At 46.9% G+C, this 20,515-nt stretch overlaps 1 protein-coding gene and 1 long non-coding RNA gene across 4 annotated transcripts in view; one reads left to right on the top strand and one right to left on the bottom strand.

Moving 5' to 3' along the window:
• LOC148111529 (uncharacterized) overlaps window positions 1–20,515 on the top strand; it is a 115,387-nt gene that overhangs the window by 16,322 nt on the left and 78,550 nt on the right. The gene's annotated exons all lie outside the window — the stretch shown is intronic.
• The window catches only part of TAGLN2 (transgelin 2), a 29,965-nt gene continuing 13,201 nt past the window's right edge, over window positions 3,752–20,515 (bottom strand). The window contains exons 1-5 of one of the 3 annotated variants that reach the window (XM_087880918.1): window positions 19,341–19,417; window positions 8,979–9,204; window positions 7,458–7,632; window positions 6,835–6,937; window positions 3,752–5,081 (exon numbers count right to left, since the gene is read on the bottom strand). In XM_087880918.1, coding sequence (XP_087737044.1) covers window positions 4,940–5,081; window positions 6,835–6,937; window positions 7,458–7,632; window positions 8,979–9,158 — 600 coding nt within the window. In that variant the 5' untranslated portion in view covers window positions 9,159–9,204; window positions 19,341–19,417 and the 3' untranslated portion in view covers window positions 3,752–4,939. Of the gene's footprint in view, window positions 5,082–6,834; window positions 6,938–7,457; window positions 7,633–8,978; window positions 9,205–13,069; window positions 13,325–19,340; window positions 19,418–20,515 lie in introns of those variants that run through there. The other 2 variants (XM_087880917.1, XM_060694389.2) reach the window with 2 other exon arrangements.

Here is a 20,515-nt window from a genome sequence, read left to right as displayed (position 1 = left end):
AGGCACCGGTCTACTCATTTGTTTTTTGGAGGCACCGGTCTACTCATTTGTTTTTTGGAGGCACCAGTCTACCAGGCACTGGTCCACTCATTTGTTTTTGGAGGCCCCGGTCTACCACCACAATGCCTTTAAACACTGATCAGCTGTAGGGCGGCCCTTTGAAGCCCCACGGCAAGAGTTTAAACAGTTTTTTTCCTTGTAGCCGATCAGCTGGGGCTCGCGAGGCAGCGAATAGATTGGGGGAAGGGCCAAATAAAAGGTAAGAATTACGTGGTGGTGGGCAGCTCCTGAACAAAGAGAACCGGTTTGGTGACGTCATATCGTCACCGCTACCGGTTCGGCCGAACCGGGAGGAACCCACCACTGCTTCCAACCTTGATACACCTCCTCTTCGTGACCTGTTTTTTTTCCCCCCTTGCTTCGTGATATCCAAAGCGGAACAACTCTGAAGCGGAGTTTTTTTTCCCCCCAACCTTGTGAACTCTCAAAACTTCCTCTTTCCGCTATGTATTCTAGATGGATAGTGATTAATATTTATGTGTATTTACATGTTAGGGTGTAGATATACCCATAAGTGTGCATAGAGCTTATCTATATTTGTGGTATGTATGAGTGCATTTTTGAGAGCAGGCAGCGGAATTACGTTTTTAAGGGGTTGCCAAGAGTTCCCACAAGGGGAAACAAAAAAAAAAAAAAGACAATAAAGAATAAAATGACGCATTTTGTTCTATGTTCTGTGAGACATACCTGAGGTAGTTTCCCAGCATCCTTTGCAAGGCTTTCTCCCAGAGGTGGAAAGACCGGATCCAAATCCCCAAATGAGCCCCAAGAGAAGGTCACGCAAGAGAAGATTGTATTTTCCAAGAACCAAAGTTCACAAGCTGGATGCAAGTGCCAATTAATTAATCTTGGCCTCAGCCGCCCGGAGTTGCCTTGCGATAAGATGGGCGGCCAATAAATTTGATAAAATAAATTAAAAAAAAAAACCTCCTTCACTTCCTGGTTGAGGACAATGGGCATAGATGTCCAAATACGGAACAGCTGAGAGAACTCAAAAATGGTGTAAGGACTCCTGCTTGGGGTGGGGGGGTGGGGTTGGACTAGATGACCTAACAGGTCCCTTCCAACTCTGTTCATCTGTTAAAAACCTTAGGCTGAAGACAACACCCCCTACCTCCCCTCTTCCCAGTGACTTCAGAGGAGAGGCTTTACACGCACACGTAGGCGTGCACGTTACTTCACACATGTTCGTTCAGTTGTTGTACCTGAACTGCCTGCCACCTAGGCAGCTGCATTGCATTGAATTTTAACAACTAGCTTGGTTTGGTGGTTCAGGCTAGAAACCAGGTGACTGGGAGTTCTAGTCCTGCCTTAGGCATGAAAGCTGACTGGATGACTTTAGGCCAATCACCAGGAGATGGGGAGTTCTAGTCCCACCTTAGGATGAAAGCCAATTGGGTGACTTTGGGCCAATCACCAGGCGATGGTGAGTTCCAGTCCCACCGTAGGCATGAAAGCCAATTGAGTGACTTTGGGCCAATCACCAGGCGATGGTGAGTTCTAGTCCTGCCTTAGGCATGAAAGCTGACTTGGGCCAATCACCAGGTGATGGGGAATTCTAGTCCTATCTTAGGCACAAAAGCTGAGTGGGTGACTTTGGGCCAACCATCAATAGGCAATGGGGAGTTCTAGTCCCACTGTAGGCATGAAAGCCAATTGGCTAACTTTGGGCCAATCACCAGGCGATGGTGAGTTCCAGTCCCACCTTAGGCATGAAAGCCAATTGGGTGACTTTGGGCCAATCACCAGGCGATGGTGAGTTCCAGTCCCACCTTAGGCATGAAAGCCGACTGGGTGACTTTGGGCCAATCACCAGGAGACGGTGAGTTCTAGTCCTTCTCTTTCTCTTTCTCTTTCTCTTTCTCTCTCTCTCTCTCTCTGTAGATTCACACCCCCCCATCCGCCCTCAAAGATGACCAGAAAAGCAGCTTATATTCGAAACAGACTTTTGCATGCATTTGTAGGTTAACAAGCTTGAGAGTTCTTTAACCTGGTTATGCAAATATAGCCATCGTAGGCTTATTGCAACAGGTTGGCAGAGCACGATGGGAACAGAAATTAATTGGCAAGCGGGAGCCTTCAGATTAAGCGCCGGGGTGGGTGGGTGGGAGTTCTGATGGCGCCTTTATTAAACAAGTATTATGCATGGCTAATAAATATATCAGGTTGGTGATTGATTGGGCTCCTGCTGAGAAGACTTCTGGGTCAAAAGCAGGGCTGAATCACGCCAGCTAGCTAGAATAGAAGAACAAGAGTTGGAAAGGGACGTTGGAGGTCTTCTAGTCCAGCCCCCTGCTCCAGCAGGAGATGCCATTTCAGACAAGTGACTGCCTAGTTTCTTCTTAAAAACAAGTTTGCGCAGGCGTGTCAAAAGACAAGACACACGTGTTCAAACTTGGGTCATTTTGTGAATAAAGGTAAAGGTTCCCCTCGCACATCTGTGCCAGTCGTTCCCGACTCTAGGGGAAGACGGTGCCCGTCTCCGTTTCAAAGCCGAAGAGCCAGCGCTGTCCGAAGACGTCTCCGTGGTCATGTGGCCGGCATGACTCAACGCCAAAGGTGCACGGAAAACGCTGTTCCCTTCCCACCAAAGGGGGTCCCTATTTTTTTCTACTTGCATTTTTTTTTTTTACCTGCTTTCGAACTGCTAGGTTGGCAGAAGCTGGGACGAGTCACAGGAGCTCACCCCGTTACGCGACACACTAGGGATTCGAACCACTGAACTGCCGACCTTTCTGATCGACAAGCTCGGCGTCTTAGCCCCTGAGCCTCCGTGCCCTCTCTTTGTGAACTTATTTGTTTGCGAATAAGGACGGTAAAAAAAAACACCCAAATCGTCTTAATAGATCTCTAGCTAGGATTGGGTGGATGAAACATCTACGAAGGCTTCCAAAATTCTTCCCGCAGGCATTAGGCAAAGCTCCGCCCTCACAAACACTTCCCAGTCACCCCCCCTTCCTTGCATTCCCCCCCCCTCTTGTGTATCCTGTTTTCCTATTGATTGTTCCCATAGAAGCATTTTAAAACAGGAAGCTGCTGCAGTTGCAAATCAAATTGCTAGACTTTTAGCAATTGCTGGCACAGGGACGGCAAAATTAAAGACCCCCCCTGAGACTAATTTGCCTTTTTCATCAGGTTTCCCCCCTCCCCGTGTGCTCTTAAGCCCCCCATCCCACCCAAGATCGCCTGTGCTTGACCCTCTTAGTAAACTGGGTTTTGCGTAGAGTCCAGAGGTTGGCAAACTTAAACACTCCAAAGAGCCATTTGGACCCGTTTCCCACAGAAAAGAAAACACCGGGAGCCACAAAAACCCTTCCCGTGCCCGACTATTTCCTGAGCGGCCACAAAACTAGCCTAGGTAGTCAAATTAAAAGTTCTGTTTTCTTCCGAAACTTTTCTTTTCTTGGATTTATCCCTGGTTGGCCTAATGGGGTACGAAAAGCTTAATAAATTGTGCGTCGGTGGGTGTCGCAATTTGGCAGCCGTGATGCATTATTTTGAGCGACAGGGAGCCGCAGCGGAGGGATGAAAGAGCCACACGTGGCTCCAGAGCTGCGGGTTGCTGACCCCTGGGCATAGACTTTCAAGCTTTCAGGGCTCTCCTGGCTGGGAGGGGTAGTCGAAGAGACCCACGGGAAGGTTCCCAAGCTCTATCGGAGCAGCAGATCCAAAGAGGAAGGACGCAGGCCCGTCAACCAAAGAATGGAGCAATCTTTATTTCTTATCAAAAGCCTCGAGGCAGAATACTTTCCACACCACATACTTTCAAAGTTCGGGGTAGTTATCGCTTCTGGCTTTGCCCTCCTCCCGTAAAAAAGCTGCGGGACTTAACAAAAGCTCCGTAATACCAAGGCCAAAAGGCTGAGCCGAGCTGCGGAGGGGTGAATACAGAAAAGGCAGCACCGTGGCTACCCCATTTTTTCTTCTGGACTGTCTAATCGGATTGACCTTGGACTGGCTTTGTCTCCTCCCCAACCCCGCCTTGACTGATTTAAGGATTTTTGCAAGAGAAACAGAGTAGAGCATGGGGCGTGTCCTCTCTTAACACCATTGCCCCCTCCTCAAACTAAAAAACTGACCCCAGGAAGCGTAGATAAGGGGTCTTCCTTCCAAGAACCCCAAATTCCCCAGGGGTGATTTATTATTTTTGGGGGGATTGAATCACCTGATTTTTTCCTGTCCTTTCAGATTGGGGTGGGCGTGAGTGCACGGCCATCAAAAATCCAAACCCAAAATTAAGAAATAGATGGCGCAGTTTACCACCTATTCTATAGCATCTCATCATTGGTCTTTTTTTGGGATGAAGCAAAATAACCCCCTGAAACTTTTAGATAAGACATTCTGTGATTATTTTGGTCCAGAGAAGAAAAGTGCGAAACCTGGGTTTCGATTCCAAGGATTAGCTGCCTTAAAAGGCCTTTTTTTTTGGGAGGTTGGGAAGGGCTAGGATCTTTTCAAAATATTTGGAGAAGAAGATTGGGGGAAGAATGTGGAGGGGGAAACATACACCGTCTTGTCTTGCGACACGAATTGGTCCCGAGTGGATGGAAGAGGGGAGGTGGGGAAAAAACATATATCAAGATTTGAGCATCCTTGGAGAAAAGAAGTGAGATGATGGAGAGGCAGGGGGAAAAAAAATATAATTGTCGGCCGAGACGGGAAAAGCAGGAGCGGGGAGATACGACCGAAGAAACACTTAGAGGGATTTTGTTTTTGTTTTAATATTTAAAAAAAAAAAATGGCCAAAAGGAGGAAAAATGGGAGTTCTAATCCGAAAGGATTGTTTCGTAGAGAAAAAGAAACTCGGAAAATTCTCTGGAGGAAAAAAAAAAAAAGGAAGATATTGGAGGAGGCGAAGGGGAAGGCCGGGACGGTGGGCTCAAAGGATCTGGCGGGGCATCCCGTAACCCGTCATGCCCGCCTGGGAAGCCCCTCGATTCGTCCCCATCTGCAGCCCGATGACGTTCTGTCCCTCTCGGAGTTTGTCGTCCGAGAAAGCTCGGCGATTCTCCTGGGATTTCCTAACGACACAAAGGAAAGAAAAAAAAAAAGAGAATGAGGACGGGGAAATTTCCCAGCTTGAAAGGCGATGGTGGTTTAATGGTAGTTTAAGCAAGAAATCCCCAAGGCTGACACCTTAAGGGACAACAACACAGGTGGTCTCGATTTAACAATCATTCGTTTAGTGACTGTCTGAATTTACGACGGCACTGAAAAAAGTGACTTACGGTCGTTTTTCACACTTAACGGCAGGGGTGGGCTTCAAAACTTTTAGCAAGGGGTTCTCTGCCTGGTTGCTTGGTGGGCGTGGCCTAGTCGGCCTCCTGCACCATGGCGGGGGGGGGGGGAGAGCGTTTTTGCCCTCCCCAGGTTCCGGGGGCTTTTCTTGAGCCTCCAGGAGGGCGAAAACAGCCTTCCCAGGCTCCAGAGGCCGGAAACGGGCCTCCGGAGCCTTCCCAAATTTCCGGCCTTCCCAAACTTCCAGTTTTTCGCCCTCCCCGAGCCTCCATGCGTGCCCTGCACTTACCTGCATCCAAAACGGGCCGCGTGGGGACTCCTGGGAGGGGAGGGATAGGCAGGGCCAGCCAGGAGTGGGATTTGGGGGTTCTCTGAACTGCACAGAATCTTAGCTAGGAGATTCTCCCGAACCCCCAACAGCCCACCCCTGCTTAACGGCCATTGCAGCATCCCCACCCCCTGGTCAAGTGATCAAAATTTGGATGCCGGGCAACAGGTAATGTACAGGTCGTCCCGGACTTACGACCACAACGGAGCCCAGCTTTTCTGTTGTCAAGCGAGACATTTGTTAAGCGGGTTTTTTGCCCCATTATTTTACGACTTTCCTTGCCTCCGTTAAGTGAAATCGCTGCCGTTGATAACATTATTAGCACGGTCGTTAAGTGGATCCGGCTTCCCCGTGGATTTGGCTTGGCAAAAGGTCGCCAAAGGGGGAAACCCGTGAGACTGTGGGACACCACAGCAACGGTCGTTAAGTATGAACCCGTTGCCAAGCATCCTGAGTTTTGATCACGTGACCATGCAACGGTCGTAAGTGTGTGAAAAAAACACTTAAACCAGGCTGGCTTAAAATTTTTATTGGTGAATTTTATGGATAAGGGGTTTTAAATTGGCGGAAAGCCATTAGATTTAATTTTGTTTTAAATGCATTTTAATGTTTGTATTGGATGTTTCTTAATTGTGGCTGTTCACCGCCCCGAGTCCTTCAGGAGAGGGGGCAGTATAAAAATTTAAATAAATAAATAAATAAATAATGGTCACTAAGTCTCTTTCCCCCCCCCCCAGTGCCGTTGTAACTTTGAATGGCCACTAAATGAACTGTTGTAACTCAAGGACTACCTGTATTTAATTTAATTTCCTGGCTGCTGTTTTTCCCCATCTGCGGTGACCTTGGAGCCCAGGACTTAATAAAATACAAATAATCCTTGGAGCCTTGGTAGTACAGTGGTTTAATGCACCCTGTTATTAACACAGCTGCCTGCAATTTCTGCAGGTTCGAATCTCACCAGGCTCAAGGTTGACTCAGCCTTCCATCCTTTCTAAGGTAGGTAAAATGAGGACCCAGTTTGTGGGGGCAATAAGCTGACTTTGTATAAATATACAAAAGTACGAAGGCTATTGCTTAGCGCATTGTAAGCCGCCCTGAGTCTCCGGAGAAGGGCGGCATATAAATCAAATTAAAAAAAAAAAATCAATACCGCCCCGTCTCGGCTTTCCAATCGATTGCAAAAATCTGGTTTGCAAAAGCCCACTTACTTCGGGAACCAGTTGGGGTCTCCCGCGAAGAAGCCATCCTCTTTGGAGACGGCTAAACCTCCCAGGTTCATCAGAGTCCTCTGAACGCAAGCCATGTTCTTCCCTGCAGGGTGGAAAGAGGCCAGGAAAAAGGTTTGCAGGTTTGCAGTGAAAGGAAAAAGAAAAAGGAAAAAAAAAAGTTAGTTTGTAGCCATCCTTCAAAAACATTTCATTTCCTTCCAAGCGTTGCAACATAAAAAAAAACCAAACAGTATTGCAGTTTTGGAAACATTCACTTAAATCGGATACTCTTTGAAAACAAAACGAAACAAAAAAGTGAGTATCAAAAACATTTAATGCTACAAAAATGACTTCGGGTCATTTTTGACGCACGGAAAACGCTCTTCCCTTCCCACCAAAGGTGGTCCCTATTTTTCTACTTGCATTTTGTTTTGTTTTTTTAAACCTGCTTTCGAACTGCTAGGTTGGCAGAAGCTGGGACAAGTCACGGGAGCTCACCCCGTTCGGCGGCAGCACCAGGGGATTCGAACCGCTGGAACTGCCGACCCTTTCGATCCGACAAGCTCAGCGTCTTAGCCGCTGAGCCACCGTGTCCCTCTTTTTTTTTTTTTTTTGAAACATACCTTCCCATAAATCCACGGTTTGGAAAATATCCGACGCCAGGATGCCGTAACTCTCGGCCGCGCGTAAGAACTGAGAAATCATTTCCATTTGCTTGAAGGCCATGGTGTAAGCCTGGATCTTGGCCACAGGTCCCTTGCCCTTCGGATACAGGCTGTTGATCAGCAGGCAGAGTACCTAACAGGAACAGGAAGCACCGTGCATTTAATTTCCTCCTTCCCTTTGCCGATTGTCTTAACTTCTCTGCTCAAGGATCAAAAACCAGATGGAGTTGCTCTCCTTGAGCCAAAAAAATGCGATGCATAATATCCTGCGGGGTGATGCAAAGCAGATTTGAGGTCTCTGCCATAAAAGCTTTACAAAACCATTGGTCAAATGGTCATTTTGTGTGTGTGTGTGTGTGTGTCTAAATATCAAGGAACAAGTTGCTAGTCCCTATTACAAAAACATACATCTAAAAAAAAACCCTTTTCGCTACTAAACGATTGGTCAAACGGTGATTTTGTATGTAAATGTCAAGGAACAAATTGCTAGTCCCTATTAGAAAAACATAACATCTAAAAATCTCTTCTCTACTAAACGATCCATCAAATGGGGATTTGGTGTTGAAATGTCAAGGAACAAGTTGCTAGTCCCTATTAAGCAAAACATAGATTTAAAAATCTTTACTCATCTCTACTAAATGATCAGTCAAATGGTGATTTTGTGTGTAAATGTCATGGAACAAGTCGCTAGTCCCTATTATAACAACATACATCTAAAAATCTCTTCTCTACTAAACGATCAATCAAATGGGGATTTTGTGTCTAAATGTCAAGGAACAAATTGCTAGTCCCTATTAAGAAAAATATAGATTTAAAAATCTTTATTTGTCTCTACTAAATGATCAATCAAATGTTGATTTTGTGCCTAAATGTCAAGGGAGGCTAATCGCTAGTGGAAAAATGTGGATCGAAGAAAAAATCTCTGCTTTTCTCTACTAAATGATCACTCAAATGGTGGTTTTGTGTCTTAAATGCCAAGGAATAAGTTGCTAGCCCCTAATAAAAAAAGCTTGGCTTTAAAAATCTGCTCTGCTTTATGGCTTCTACTAATCCTTCCATATAGTAGCCTAGCTATTTTTTTTTTTTAAATGATTTATTTTAAAAAGCCCACAAGAGAGTTTCAAACTTATTTATATCTGCATCAACATCTGGAGTCTTTTCTATGCCTCTCCCCTGACTTTATATAACTGATTTAACAAGAGCTGTTAGAACTTTTTCTTTGAATGCAAATTCTTCCCTTTAGGCCTTTAGAGTTTCCCAACGTGGGTGGGCTTAATTCATGTACTTTGTTTTGTTTTGTTTTAAATCTTCCACGCCCTTTTGCCAACTCCACGGTGGAATTGACCAAAATAACCCTCTGAAATAATTTTTGACAGCCAGTTTTGCTTCATCCGAAACAGCGAGAGGAGGCAGAAAAAAAAATTAAAGAGGCGACAGAGCAAAATAAAATAAAATAATAAAATAAAATAAAATCCTCACCGTGCCATCTTTCAGCCATTTTTGGAAATTCTCTTTACCCGGCTCAGGCTCCCCAATGTCTGGCCCACACTGGGCCTTGATCCATTGGATGAGAATCTGTTCCAGATCAGGATCATACTGTCGGTCGATTTTTTGCTGAACCTCCCGACTGAGTCCGTAAGCAGGGCCTCGATTTGCCATGACGCTAAGGTGGGTGGGTGGGTGATGTATTTCCAAAAAATGTGATCTGGGAGAGAGAGAGAAGGGAGGGAAGACAATTTTAGGATTAATTGACTGGGTATTCCAGAATTTATTAAGGTCCAAGACAGAGTTTAACAACTTTTAAGGTGGCTGGATTTCAACTCCCAGAATTCCCCAATCAGCCTGCTTTAAGATGAGTGGACTTCATCTCCCAGAATCCCCCAGTCGGCATGCTTTAAGAGGAATGGACTTCAACTCCCAGAAGATGGATGGACTTCAACTCCCAGAATCCCCCAGCCAGCATGCTTTAAGGTGGATGGATTTCAACTCCCAGAATGCCCCAGCCAGCATGCTTTAAGATGGGTGGACTTCAACTCCCAGAATGCCCCAGCCAGCATGCTTTAAGATGGGTGGACTTCAACTCCCAGAATGCCCCAGCCAGCATGCTTTAAGATGGATGGATTTCAACTCCCAGAATGCCGCAGCCAGCATGCTTTAAGATGGGTGGACTTCAACTCCCAGAATGCCCCAGCCAGCATGCTTTAAGATGGATGGATTTCAACTCCCAGAATGCCCCAGCCAGCATGCTTTAAGATGGGTGGACTTCAACTCCCAGAATGCCGCAGCCAGCATGCTTTAAGATGGGTGGACTTCAACTCCCAGAATGCCCCAGCCAGCATGCTTTAAGATGGGTGGGCTTCCACTCCCAGAATTCCCCAGCCAGGATGCTTTAAGAGGAATGGACTTCAACTCCCAGAAGATGGATGGACTTCAACTCCCAGAATGCCCCAGCCGGCATGCTTTAAGATGGATGGACTTCAACTCCCAGAATGCCCCAGCCAGCATTATTTATGATGGTTGGACTTCAACTCTCAAGTTTACATCCATGCTGGCCAGGGAATTCTGGGAGTCAAAAGTCCACAAGTCTTCAAAGTTGTCAATTTTGGACCCTCCTGTTATATTAATCAAAGGATCTAAAATCAAAGCACAGCAAAAAAACTCAAACGTGCAAAATAAAACCTTCCAAGTTTTGGCAAGGTAATTTCAGCTTTCGCCGCAGAAGACAGGTCTGGGTCTCAAACCACCTGTCCTGATGTGCCTTTTGGCCCAGGAGCTGGAAACCAGGTGAGAATAGCTCTCCGTATGCGCCTAAAGGTCATCTTTCTGACCCCATTCAGATTGGCATCCGGAGCCAAGGGGATTAAGGGAAACGCTTCCACCAAAGCTGGTGATAAACGCTTTGGTCTGGATTTCTATCTCGGCAAGCCTGGCAACACCCCGTCTCCTTACTCAGCAGGGTGTGGCAAACCCTCCGATGAGATTCGAAACCGGATCTCCTGACTCACTTTCTAGACCCTGATCAAAAAAAACAGCCGTTTCGGACCCAGCTGGAGAAACGAATCTGGCCCTGTTTCTCTTCTCTTCTCCAAGCCTTGAGCAGTTCCTCTCACTCCAGAAATGTGAGTTCGGAGTATAGGTAGTCCTTGACGACCACAACGGAGCCCCAAATTTCCCATCGCTAAGCAAGGCGGTCGTTAAGTGAGTCTCGCTCAATTTTACAACTTTTTTGTTTTTTATTTTTACAAAATGAGATTTTGGGACAAGGGCAGAGAAGAGTAACTAAGGAGATTAAAGGCCTGGAGACTAAAAGGTATGAAGAACGGTTGCAGGAACTGTTTTATGAAAAGAAGGACTAGGCATGAGATGATGGCAGTCTTCCAATATCTCAGGGGCTGCCCCAAAGAAGAGGGAGTCAAGCTATTCTCCAAAGCATCTGAAGGCAGGAGAAGAAGCAATGGGTGGAAACTCATCAAGGAGAGAAGCAACCTGGAATTAAGGAGAAACTTCCTAACAGTGAGGACAATTAACCAGTGGAACTGCTTGCCACCAGAAGTTGTAGGTGCTTCATCACGGGAGGTTTTTAAGAAAAGACTGGACGGCCACTTGTCTGAAATGGCATAGGATCTTCTGCTTGAACCGGGAGCTGGACTAGAAGACCTCCAAAGTCCCTTCCAACACTTATTATTCTATCTTCTAATTTCCTGATAAACTAGAACAATTAACCAGTGGAACAGCTTGCCTTTCAGATGTTGTGAGTGACCCCATCACGGAAGGTTTTTAAGAAAAGACCGGACAGCCATTTCTCTGGAATGGTCTAGGGCAGGGGTCTGCAACCTTAAACACTCAAAGAGCCATTGGGACCCGTTTCCCACAGAAAAAAAAACAAAACACCGGGAGCCACAAAACCTGAGTGGGCGTGGCCAACTCGACGTCACTCACTTCCACCAGTCACATGACCTCCTAGCCGTGCCTACCCAGCGGGTCAGAGAACCACTGGGGAACCACAAAATCCTTTTGATATACCTCTCTCTCCCCCTCCCCACTCCCTCTTTCTTCCCCCCCTCTCTCTCTGTATCTCTCTATGTCTCTTTCTCTCCCTTCTCTCTCTCTATCTTTGTCTCTCTCTCTCTCCTCTCTCTGTGTCTCTCTGTCTCTCTCTCTCCACTCTCTCTCTCTGTATCTCTCCCTCTCTCCCCCTCTCTCTCTATCTCTCTTTCTCTCCCCCTCTCTCTGTATCTCTATGTCTCTCCCTCTCTCTGTATCTCTCCCTCCCTCCCCCTCTCTCTGTATCTCTGTCTCTCTCCCCCCTCTCTGTATCTCTCTATGTCTCTCCCTCTCTCTCCCTCTCTCTGTATCTCTCCCTCTCTCCCCCTCTCTCTGTATCTCTCTCTGTCTCTCTCTCTCCCCCTCTCTCTGTATCTCTATGTCTCTCCCTCTCTCTGTATCTCTCCCTCTCTCCCCCTCTCTCTGTATCTCTCTCTGTCTCTCTCTCTCCCCCTCTCTCTGTATCTCTATGTCTCTCCCTCTCTCTCCCTCTCTCTGTATCTCTCCCTCTCTCCCCCTCTCTCTGTATCTCTGTCTCTCTCTCTCCCCCTCTCTCTGTATCTCTATGTCTCTCCCTCTCTCTGTATCTCTCCCTCTCTCCCCCTCTCTCTGTATCTCTCTGTCTCTCCCTCTCTCTGTATCTCTCCCTCTCTCCCCCTCTCTCTGTATCTCTGTCTCTCTCCCCCTCTCTCTGTATCTCTATATGTCTCTCCCTCTCTCCCTCTCTCTGTATCTCTCCCTCTCTCCCCCTCTCTCTGTATCTCTCTCTGTCTCTCTCTCTCCCCCTCTCTCTGTATCTCTATGTCTCTCCCTCTCTCTGTATCTCTCCCTCTCTCCCCCTCTCTCTGTATCTCTCTATGTCTCTCCCTCTCTCTGTATCTCTCCCTCTCTCTCCCTCTCTCTGTATCTCTATGTCTCTCCCTCTCTCTGTATCTCTCCCTCTCTCCCCCTCTCTCTGTATCTCTCTATGTCTCTCCCTCTCTCTGTATCTCTCCCTCTCTCTCCCTCTCTCTGTATCTCTCCCTCTCTCCCCCTCTCTCTGTATCTCTATATGTCTCTCCCTCTCTCTGTCTCTCCCTCTCTCCCACTCTCTCTGTATCTCTCTATGTCTCTCCCTCTCTCTGTATCTCTCCCTCCCTCCCCCTCTCTCTGTATCTGTCTCTCTCCCCCTCTCTCTGTATCTCTATATGTCTCTCCCTCTCTCTCCCTCTCTCTGTATCTCTCCCTCTCTCCCCCTCTCTCTGTATCTCTCTCTGTCTCTCTCTCTCCCCCTCTCTCTGTATCTCTATGTCTCTCCCTCTCTCTGTATCTCTCCCTCTCTCCCCCTCTCTCTGTATCTCTCTATGTCTCTCCCTCTCTCTGTATCTCTCCCTCTCTCTCCCTCTCTCTGTATCTCTCCCTCTCTCCCCCTCTCTCTGTATCTCTATATGTCTCTCCCTCTCTCTGTCTCTCTCTCTCTCCCCCTCTCTCTGTATCTCTCTGTCTCTGCCCTGGCCACTTCTCCATCCCCCTGCCGTCGCCCTTACCTTCCTTCTCAGGCCAGGTGAGGAGTGACCGAGAGGGGAGGGCGAGGGTCGGCCTCAGCCAATGATGGGATCACCCGACAGGTAGCCACAGCAGAGGGCCCAAAGAGCCACATGCGGCTCCGGAGCCGCAGGTTGCTGACACCCAGTCTAGGGTCTCCTGCTTGAGCAGGGGGCTGGACTAGAAGACCTCCAAGGTCCCTCCCAGCTCTATTCTGACTGGATTCTGAGATTCCTCTTTTGAAGAGCCCATCTTACAAGACGTTGGGAAAAAAAAAAAGAGTCCCTCAAGGGCCTGGCACACCCTAATTGCCTGTGCCCCCCACCCCACCCCCTTTGCAGGACAAAAAGGATTCCAAGGCTCAAAGTTGGGGCAGGCCTGATGGGTTACATCAGCCTTACCTGGGGCAAATCCAAGGTGTTCTGTGACTGGAGGGGATACCCGTTAATGACTCCTCTCAGCCCCTCCCTCCTTTCTTCCGCGGTCCAATTCTTACATCATGAGCCTTGTGGCTTTGTTTTAAATGTTCCTCCGTCTCCAGTTCCAAATCTGATAAATGGGGAGCCAGTTTCTCAAAGCAGGGCTAAAGGCAGAGATGCTTCGGCTAATTGTCTTTTTTAAAAAAAAAATAATAATAATAATTGCGAGTGGCAGATAATCTTTCTAACGCTCTTAGATTGAGTGGGTACGGAGTCTGAAATATCTCCCCCACCCCACCCCATCTCTCCCTGGACGAATTTCCCACCAGATAGATCCTGTGGGAGTTGCAAAGGGGGACAGGAGTGTCCACACCATTTTGGGGGGGCCCCGTTGAGAAGATCAGCCCGTGGGAATTTTTCCAACATTTTTCCCGGGCGTCCCCATCAAGGCGCAGGTGAGGGATAGTGGGAGGGAGGCAGGAAAAAAAAAACAGCTAATAGCCTTAGCCATAGAAACTGGCTGGGTGACTTTGGACCAATCACAAGGAGACAGTGAGTTCTAGTTCTGTCTTAGCATGAAAGCTGGCTGGGTGACTTTGGACCAATCACAAGGAGACAGTGAGTTCTAGTCCCACTTTAGGCATGAAAGCCGGCTGGGTGAGTTTGGGCCAATCACAAGGAGACAGTGAGTTCTAGTTCTGTCTTAGGCATGAAAGCTGGCTGGGTGACTTTGGACCAATCACAAGGAGACAGTGAGTTCTAGTCCCACTTTAGGCATGAAAGCCGGCTGGGTGAGTTTGGGCCAATCACCAGGAGATGGAGAGTTCTAGTTCTGTCTTAGGCATGAAAGCCGGCTGGGTGACTTTGGACCAATCACCAGGAGACAGTGAGTTCTAGTCCCACTTTAGGCATGAAAGCCGGCTGGGTGAGTTTGGGCCAATCACCAGGAGACAGTGAGTTCTAGTCCCACTTTAGGCATGAAAGCCGGCTGGGTGAGTTTGGGCCAATCACAAGGAGACAGTGAGTTCTAGTCCCACTTTAGGCATGAAAGCCGGCTGGGTGAGTTTGGGCCAATCACCAGGAGACAGTGAGTTCTAGTCCCACTTTAGGCATGAAAGCCGGCTGGGTGAGTTTGGGCCAATCACCAGGAGATGGAGAGTTCTAGTTCTGTCTTAGGCATGAAAGCCGGCTGGGTGACTTTGGACCAATCACCAGGAGACAGTGAGTTCTAGTCCCACTTTAGGCATGAAAGCCGGCTGGGTGAGTTTGGGCCAATCACAAGGAGACAGTGAGTTCTAGTCCCACTTTAGGCATGAAAGCCGGCTGGGTGAGTTTGGACCAATCACAAGGAGACAGTGAGTTCTAGTCCCACTTTAGGCATGAAAGCCGGCTGGGTGAGTTTGGGCCAATCACCAGGAGATGGAGAGTTCTAGTTCTGTCTTAGGCATGAAAGCCGGCTGGGTGACTTTGGACCAATCACCAGGAGACAGTGAGTTCTAGTCCCACTTTAGGCATGAAAGCCGGCTGGGTGACTTTGGACCAATCACCAGGAGACAGTGAGTTCTAGTCCCACTTTAGGCATGAAAGCCGGCTGGGTGAGTTTGGGCCAATCACAAGGAGACAGTGAGTTCTAGTCCCACTTTAGGCATGAGAGCCGGCTGGGTGAGTTTGGGCCAATCACCAGGAGACAGTGAGTTCTAGTCCCACTTTAGGCATGAAAGCCGGCTGGGTGAGTTTGGGCCAATCACCAGGAGACAGTGAGTTCTAGTCCCACTTTAGGCATGAAAGCCGGCTGGGTGAGTTTGGGCCAATCACCAGGAGACAGTGAGTTCTAGTCCTGTCTTAGCATGAAAGCCAGCTAGGTGACTTTGAGCCAATCACTTGGAGACGGTGAGTTCTAGTCTTGCTTTATGCATGAACACCAGCTGAATGACTTTTGAATCTTTCTCTCTCTCAGCCCAACCCACCTCACAGCGTTGTTGTTGTTGTGGGGAAAATAGGAAGAAGGTGTGTTGGGAAAGTGTGTGTACGTTCCCAGCCTTGCATTATTTGTAAAAAAAATAAAAATAAAATAAAGGCAGGATTCCGACAAGCAAACAAGTTAATCATCTGCAAGGAAGGACATACTATCCTTTTAGGCAAAGGTTTCTCAGACTTTCAGCTGGGTGGATTTCATGTCCCGGAATTGAAGAAAAAAAGGGGGGTTTCTTTTAAAGGAATCCCTCCAAGCAAACAACTTGGAAGGGGGGGGGGAAACAGGAGAGAGCCACACAAAAGCAATTTTATGATGTTTGTGTGTCTATATTTTTCTTGACTGTACACCGCCTTGAGTCCTACGGGAGAAAGGCGGTATAGAAATATAATAAATAAATAATAAATAAATAAAAGTTTTAAAGGGAAACGGAAATATTTAAGGGGTGGAGAAAGGCTAACTCCTCTGGCCAAGATGCACAGTGGGTTTTTTTTTTGTTTTTTTATATCCAGGTCGGTTCCCACAGCCATGCCAACTTTCCAGCCCCCTCCTCCCCCTCCTCAGGGGCCTACCGAGACCACCCGCTGGCATCCATTGTCCCTTCCTCAGACAACACTACGGTCTTTGTGTTTGTCGCTCAAACCAGGGGAGGCCCCTTCTGCTTTTGCAAAAAAAGCCCCAGTTCCAAAACACCACTTTCCTGCCCTAAGAAAAGCCGGGCTGATTTGTCCTTTTTAATATCCTGAAAAATAAATCGATGCTTTCCCACCCCCCAACTTCAAACTGGGATCAAAGCAGGCAGCAGCTGAATTATGAGAACGTAGCGTGGCCGCACCGAAGCAGTATAAAATGGTACTAACGCTTCATGCGATCTTTGATTTGGTTGATGCAACCTAGGATTGTGTTGGCTTTTTTTGGCTACACGGCCGGCTCACACTCAAGCGGTTGTCTACTAGGACCAAGGTGGATAAAAATGAATGATTTTTTTAAGAAAATAAAAAAAAAATCAGATTTTTTTGATTTAAATCGGATTTTTTTTTTATTTAAATCGGATTTTTTTTGATTTTTATCGAATTTATTTTAATAAAAAACTTTGGGGGTAAAAATCTATGGTAAGATAGTTTTCTATTTAAGATACATAAATAGTTTAGTTTATTCAGCATGAAACGGAGCTTAGTTATGTAGCAGGAGGCTGTATATTCTGCAACACTGGGACTATCGGTGAAGTCAACAGTGGGTCAAAGGAGTAGCAGAGATGACAGTTGCTCTTTAAAAATTGTGATTTAAATCGAGTTGATTTAAATCAAGCCTTTTTACTAGTGATTTAAATCATGATTTAAATTGTGATTTAAATCAACTCGATTTAAATCAAACCCACCCTGACTAGGATATTTTTTTCTGGAGCTTTTCCTGATCAAAATAGCAAAATGTCCAATCCCAAATCCTAAAAAACATCCAGGTGTGAAGTCCCAGAATCGCTAGCGGTTGGCTGCCCGAAATGGACTGCAATTCCCAGAATCCCCCTGCGTTGTGACCTAGGCTTATTGAGTCACTACAATACACAATTAGTCCCCCCCAAAAACCCTTTTTATTGTAACAGCTGAGAATTACTTTAATTCCCAGCTGAGTCCCAATTAGTTGAGAAAAAGGACTTCGGAAGAAGTCCTTCGGGGTAATCACCCTTTATCTTCTTTGACACGTTGCCAAAGGCCTTACTTGGCAAAGCCCCATGGAGTTCAGAAACAAACAAGAGATGCCGACTGGAAACAGGGTTAGCAACGTTGCTTTCCTGCAAGAGGCCCCAAGTGCCTTGGTTTCTCTTTTAAGCCTTATGGGAAGGGCCAATCATCTCCTGGCCTTACTCCCAAGTCGTCCCTTTTGCTTTAGCTGCTCTTGCCTTCTGGCAGCTCTGCGCATGCGCGCACTAGGAACAGGCTCCTCCTGTTCCTCTACCTCTCTGCTGTCTGACTCTGGGGGCTCTGGAGTCCGCGCATCACTCCCAGATGGCCCTGGCTCCATCTCTGCCTCCGACGCAGAGCCCTCTTCCGGGCCTTCCCCAGACACCAGGACTGGCCCATGTTCCTCCCCAGCCTCCTAACTGCCCGACTCCGCTGCCAGCTTGTGGACCACAACACCCTGTGTGTCGGCCAGGCCAACTGGGTTTGCACATTCAGGTTACCTCGAGAGGGAAAAAAAGGCCAGCAGACACTATGCAAGTCCTATGAAGCCATGGCTTGCTTAATGATGGTTTACTGCATGAGATCCAGAGAACGAACATGTTTTAACCAAGTCAGGGGAAAACTCAGCAAGCGCATTACCCAGCAGACTTAAAGTTTCCTTAATGTTGGCTTAGTGTGCTGTCTGAATCTAGAACGTGGCTAGGTTTTATTGCCAGTTTCATTGGGCAACCAAGGTGGGAAAAGAAAAACACAGCAAGCCATGTTGTGTGCTGAAGGAACAAGACGGCTTCAAGATTTGATTCTGCAACGAGAGGAAAACGGAGAGGCCTTGCGGATGTCAAAACAGACCCAAGTCGATGCAAAGGAAGTTAGAATTTACATTTTTTTCTTAGAAGAGATAAGTTTCCTGGAAGGAGGAAGAGGAGGAGGAAGAAGAAGAAGAAGAAAGAGAAAGGGGTGATTTCGGATTGCACAGTTGCAATATTGTCCCCATCCGAGTTCAGGTAGTCCTCGACTTACAACAGATCATTTAGTGACCCTCCAAAGTTGCAACGGCGCTGAAAAAAATGTGACTTGGGAGCGTTTTTCACACTTAATGACTGTTGCAGCAGTCACGTGATCAAAATTCAGATGCTCGGCGGCCAACTCGTTTTTATGACGGAAGCAGTGTCCCAAGATCACGTGATCCCCTTTTGCAATCAAAGTAAAATTCTAACAACCGGGTTACCAACATGTCGACTGCAGTGATTCACTTAACAACGCTGGCGAGAAAGGCCATAAAAATTGAAGGATGTTATAAAAAATTCCAATTTAAACGAATTTAAACTTATTTAAATAACTTCAATTTAAAACAGAAGGATGTTACAATAATTCCATCCATTATTCCAGACAAGGAATAATGGATGGAAACTGACCAAGGAGAGATTCAACCTGGAAATAAGGAGGAATTTCCTGACAGTGAGAGCAATCAACCCATGGAACAGAAGTTGCCTTCGGAAGTTGTGGGAGCGTCATCCCTGGAGGCTTTCAAGAAGAGACTGGACAGCCATCTGTCAGAAATGGTGTAGGGTCTCCTGCTTGGGCTGTGGGGTTGGACTAGATGACCTCCAAGGTCCCTTCCCACTCCGTTCATCTGAATCTGTCTAAGCCTCACGCTTCACCACAGAAATTTTTGGGGGCTCCGTCGTGGTTTTAAATCGAGGACTACCTGTAACCCCAGCAGAGAAAGCCTCTGCAACGGAGATTCAGTCCCAGAGCAAAACAACGACAACGACAACATTACAAAAAATTAAAAAAAGAAGAAGAAAAGAAAAATATGCCCAGAAGCAGAATTTCTGATATGATACAGGAAACTAAGAATTATGAGCAAAGTGGAGACCGGAGAGGGAAGGGAAGGAATGAACCAGAAGTGCAGCAGTGTGCAAAACAGGATGTGTTTCTGTGTGTGTGTGTGTGTGTGTGTGTGTGTGTAGCCTGGGAGGTGAGAGATCACAACCGGTAGCTGCCGTTGTTGAAAAGCAATCCGCAGGCCTGCTCCTGCCCTTCCTCCCCTCCCCGCCACCGACCGTTGACAAACGTAAGCCAAGCCTCCACGTACAGTCGCAGTATATCTGCCTTAGACTGTGTTAATCCGCAGTGGGCTCTGCTTTGGTTTTGAATTGGCCTCAGGCCTGCGGTTTAAAAACAAAAAACAAAAACCAACCCAGATTTTTAGGGGCTTCAGCAGGGTGCAACCCAGACCACAGCTTTTCTGGAGAAACCTTGATTTTGCATAAATCTGAAAAAACAAAAAAAAAAAGGTTCAACAGAGGAACTTAACCACCTTATGGCTGTTATGCAAAATAGACTTTTGCATAGACTCGGGTTGGTGCTTTGGCATCGGTCCCGAAGTTTGGAAATCACCTGGAACCAAGCCTTGATTTCTGCGTGGAAAAAAAATCTCTGCGAATGTTCGCGAAGTCTTTCTCAAAGCCGAGTGAGGCTCAGAAGCTGGGAAAAGGTCTTGAAAATGTGCCATCCCGGCTTGTTAAGATCTCTGCATTTTTGACAATGACAATACAGGTAGTCCTCGAAATGACGACCGCAGTTGGAACTTGAAGGTCCATTGCTAAGCAATAGCAGTAACACTTAGCACTTACCGTGTTACCCCAAAAATAAGAACATGTCTTATATTTTTTTTGAACCCTGAAATAAGCGCTTGGCCTTATTGCCATGCGCTCAAAAGCCTGATTGGGCTTATTATCAGGGGAATGTCTTATTTTGGGGGAAACGGTATCTCTTATCTATCCCTTATTTACCTACCTACCTACCTACCTACCTACCTACCTACCTACCTACCTACCTACCTACCTACCACCTATCTATCTATCTATCTATCTATCTATCTATCTATCTATCTATCATCTATCTATCTATCTATCTATCTATCTATCTATCTATCTATCTATCTATCTTGTTACCCCCAAAATGAGACCCTGCCTTATATTTTTTTTTAACCCTGAAATAAGCGCTTGGCCTTATTGCCATGCGCTCAAAAGCCTGATTGGGCTTATTATCAGGAGAATGTCTTATTTTGGGGGAAACAGGGTAGTGCCACTCTATAAAGCCTTAGTAAGGCCACACCTAGAATCCTGCGTCCAATTTTGGTGACCACACTATAAAAAGAGATGTGGAGACTCTAGAAAGAGTGCAGAGAAGAGCAAGCAGGATGATGAGGGGACTGGAGGCTAAAACATATGAAGAACAGGAAGTGGGTATGTCTAGTCTAGCGAAGAGAAGGACCAGGGGAGACATGATGGGAATCTTCCAATATTTGAGGGGCTGCCACAGAGAGGAGGAAGGGGGTCCAGCTATACCAAAGGTCTGGCCACCTTTGAA

This window comes from Pantherophis guttatus, chromosome 18, assembly GCF_059756535.1.
Source record: "Pantherophis guttatus breed Tessera chromosome 18, ASM5975653v1, whole genome shotgun sequence".
Classification (NCBI taxonomy): Eukaryota; Metazoa; Chordata; class Lepidosauria; order Squamata; family Colubridae; genus Pantherophis; species Pantherophis guttatus.
The sequence above is the reverse complement of the archived record's forward strand: the minus strand, read 5'-3'. Positions and strand labels throughout refer to the sequence as shown.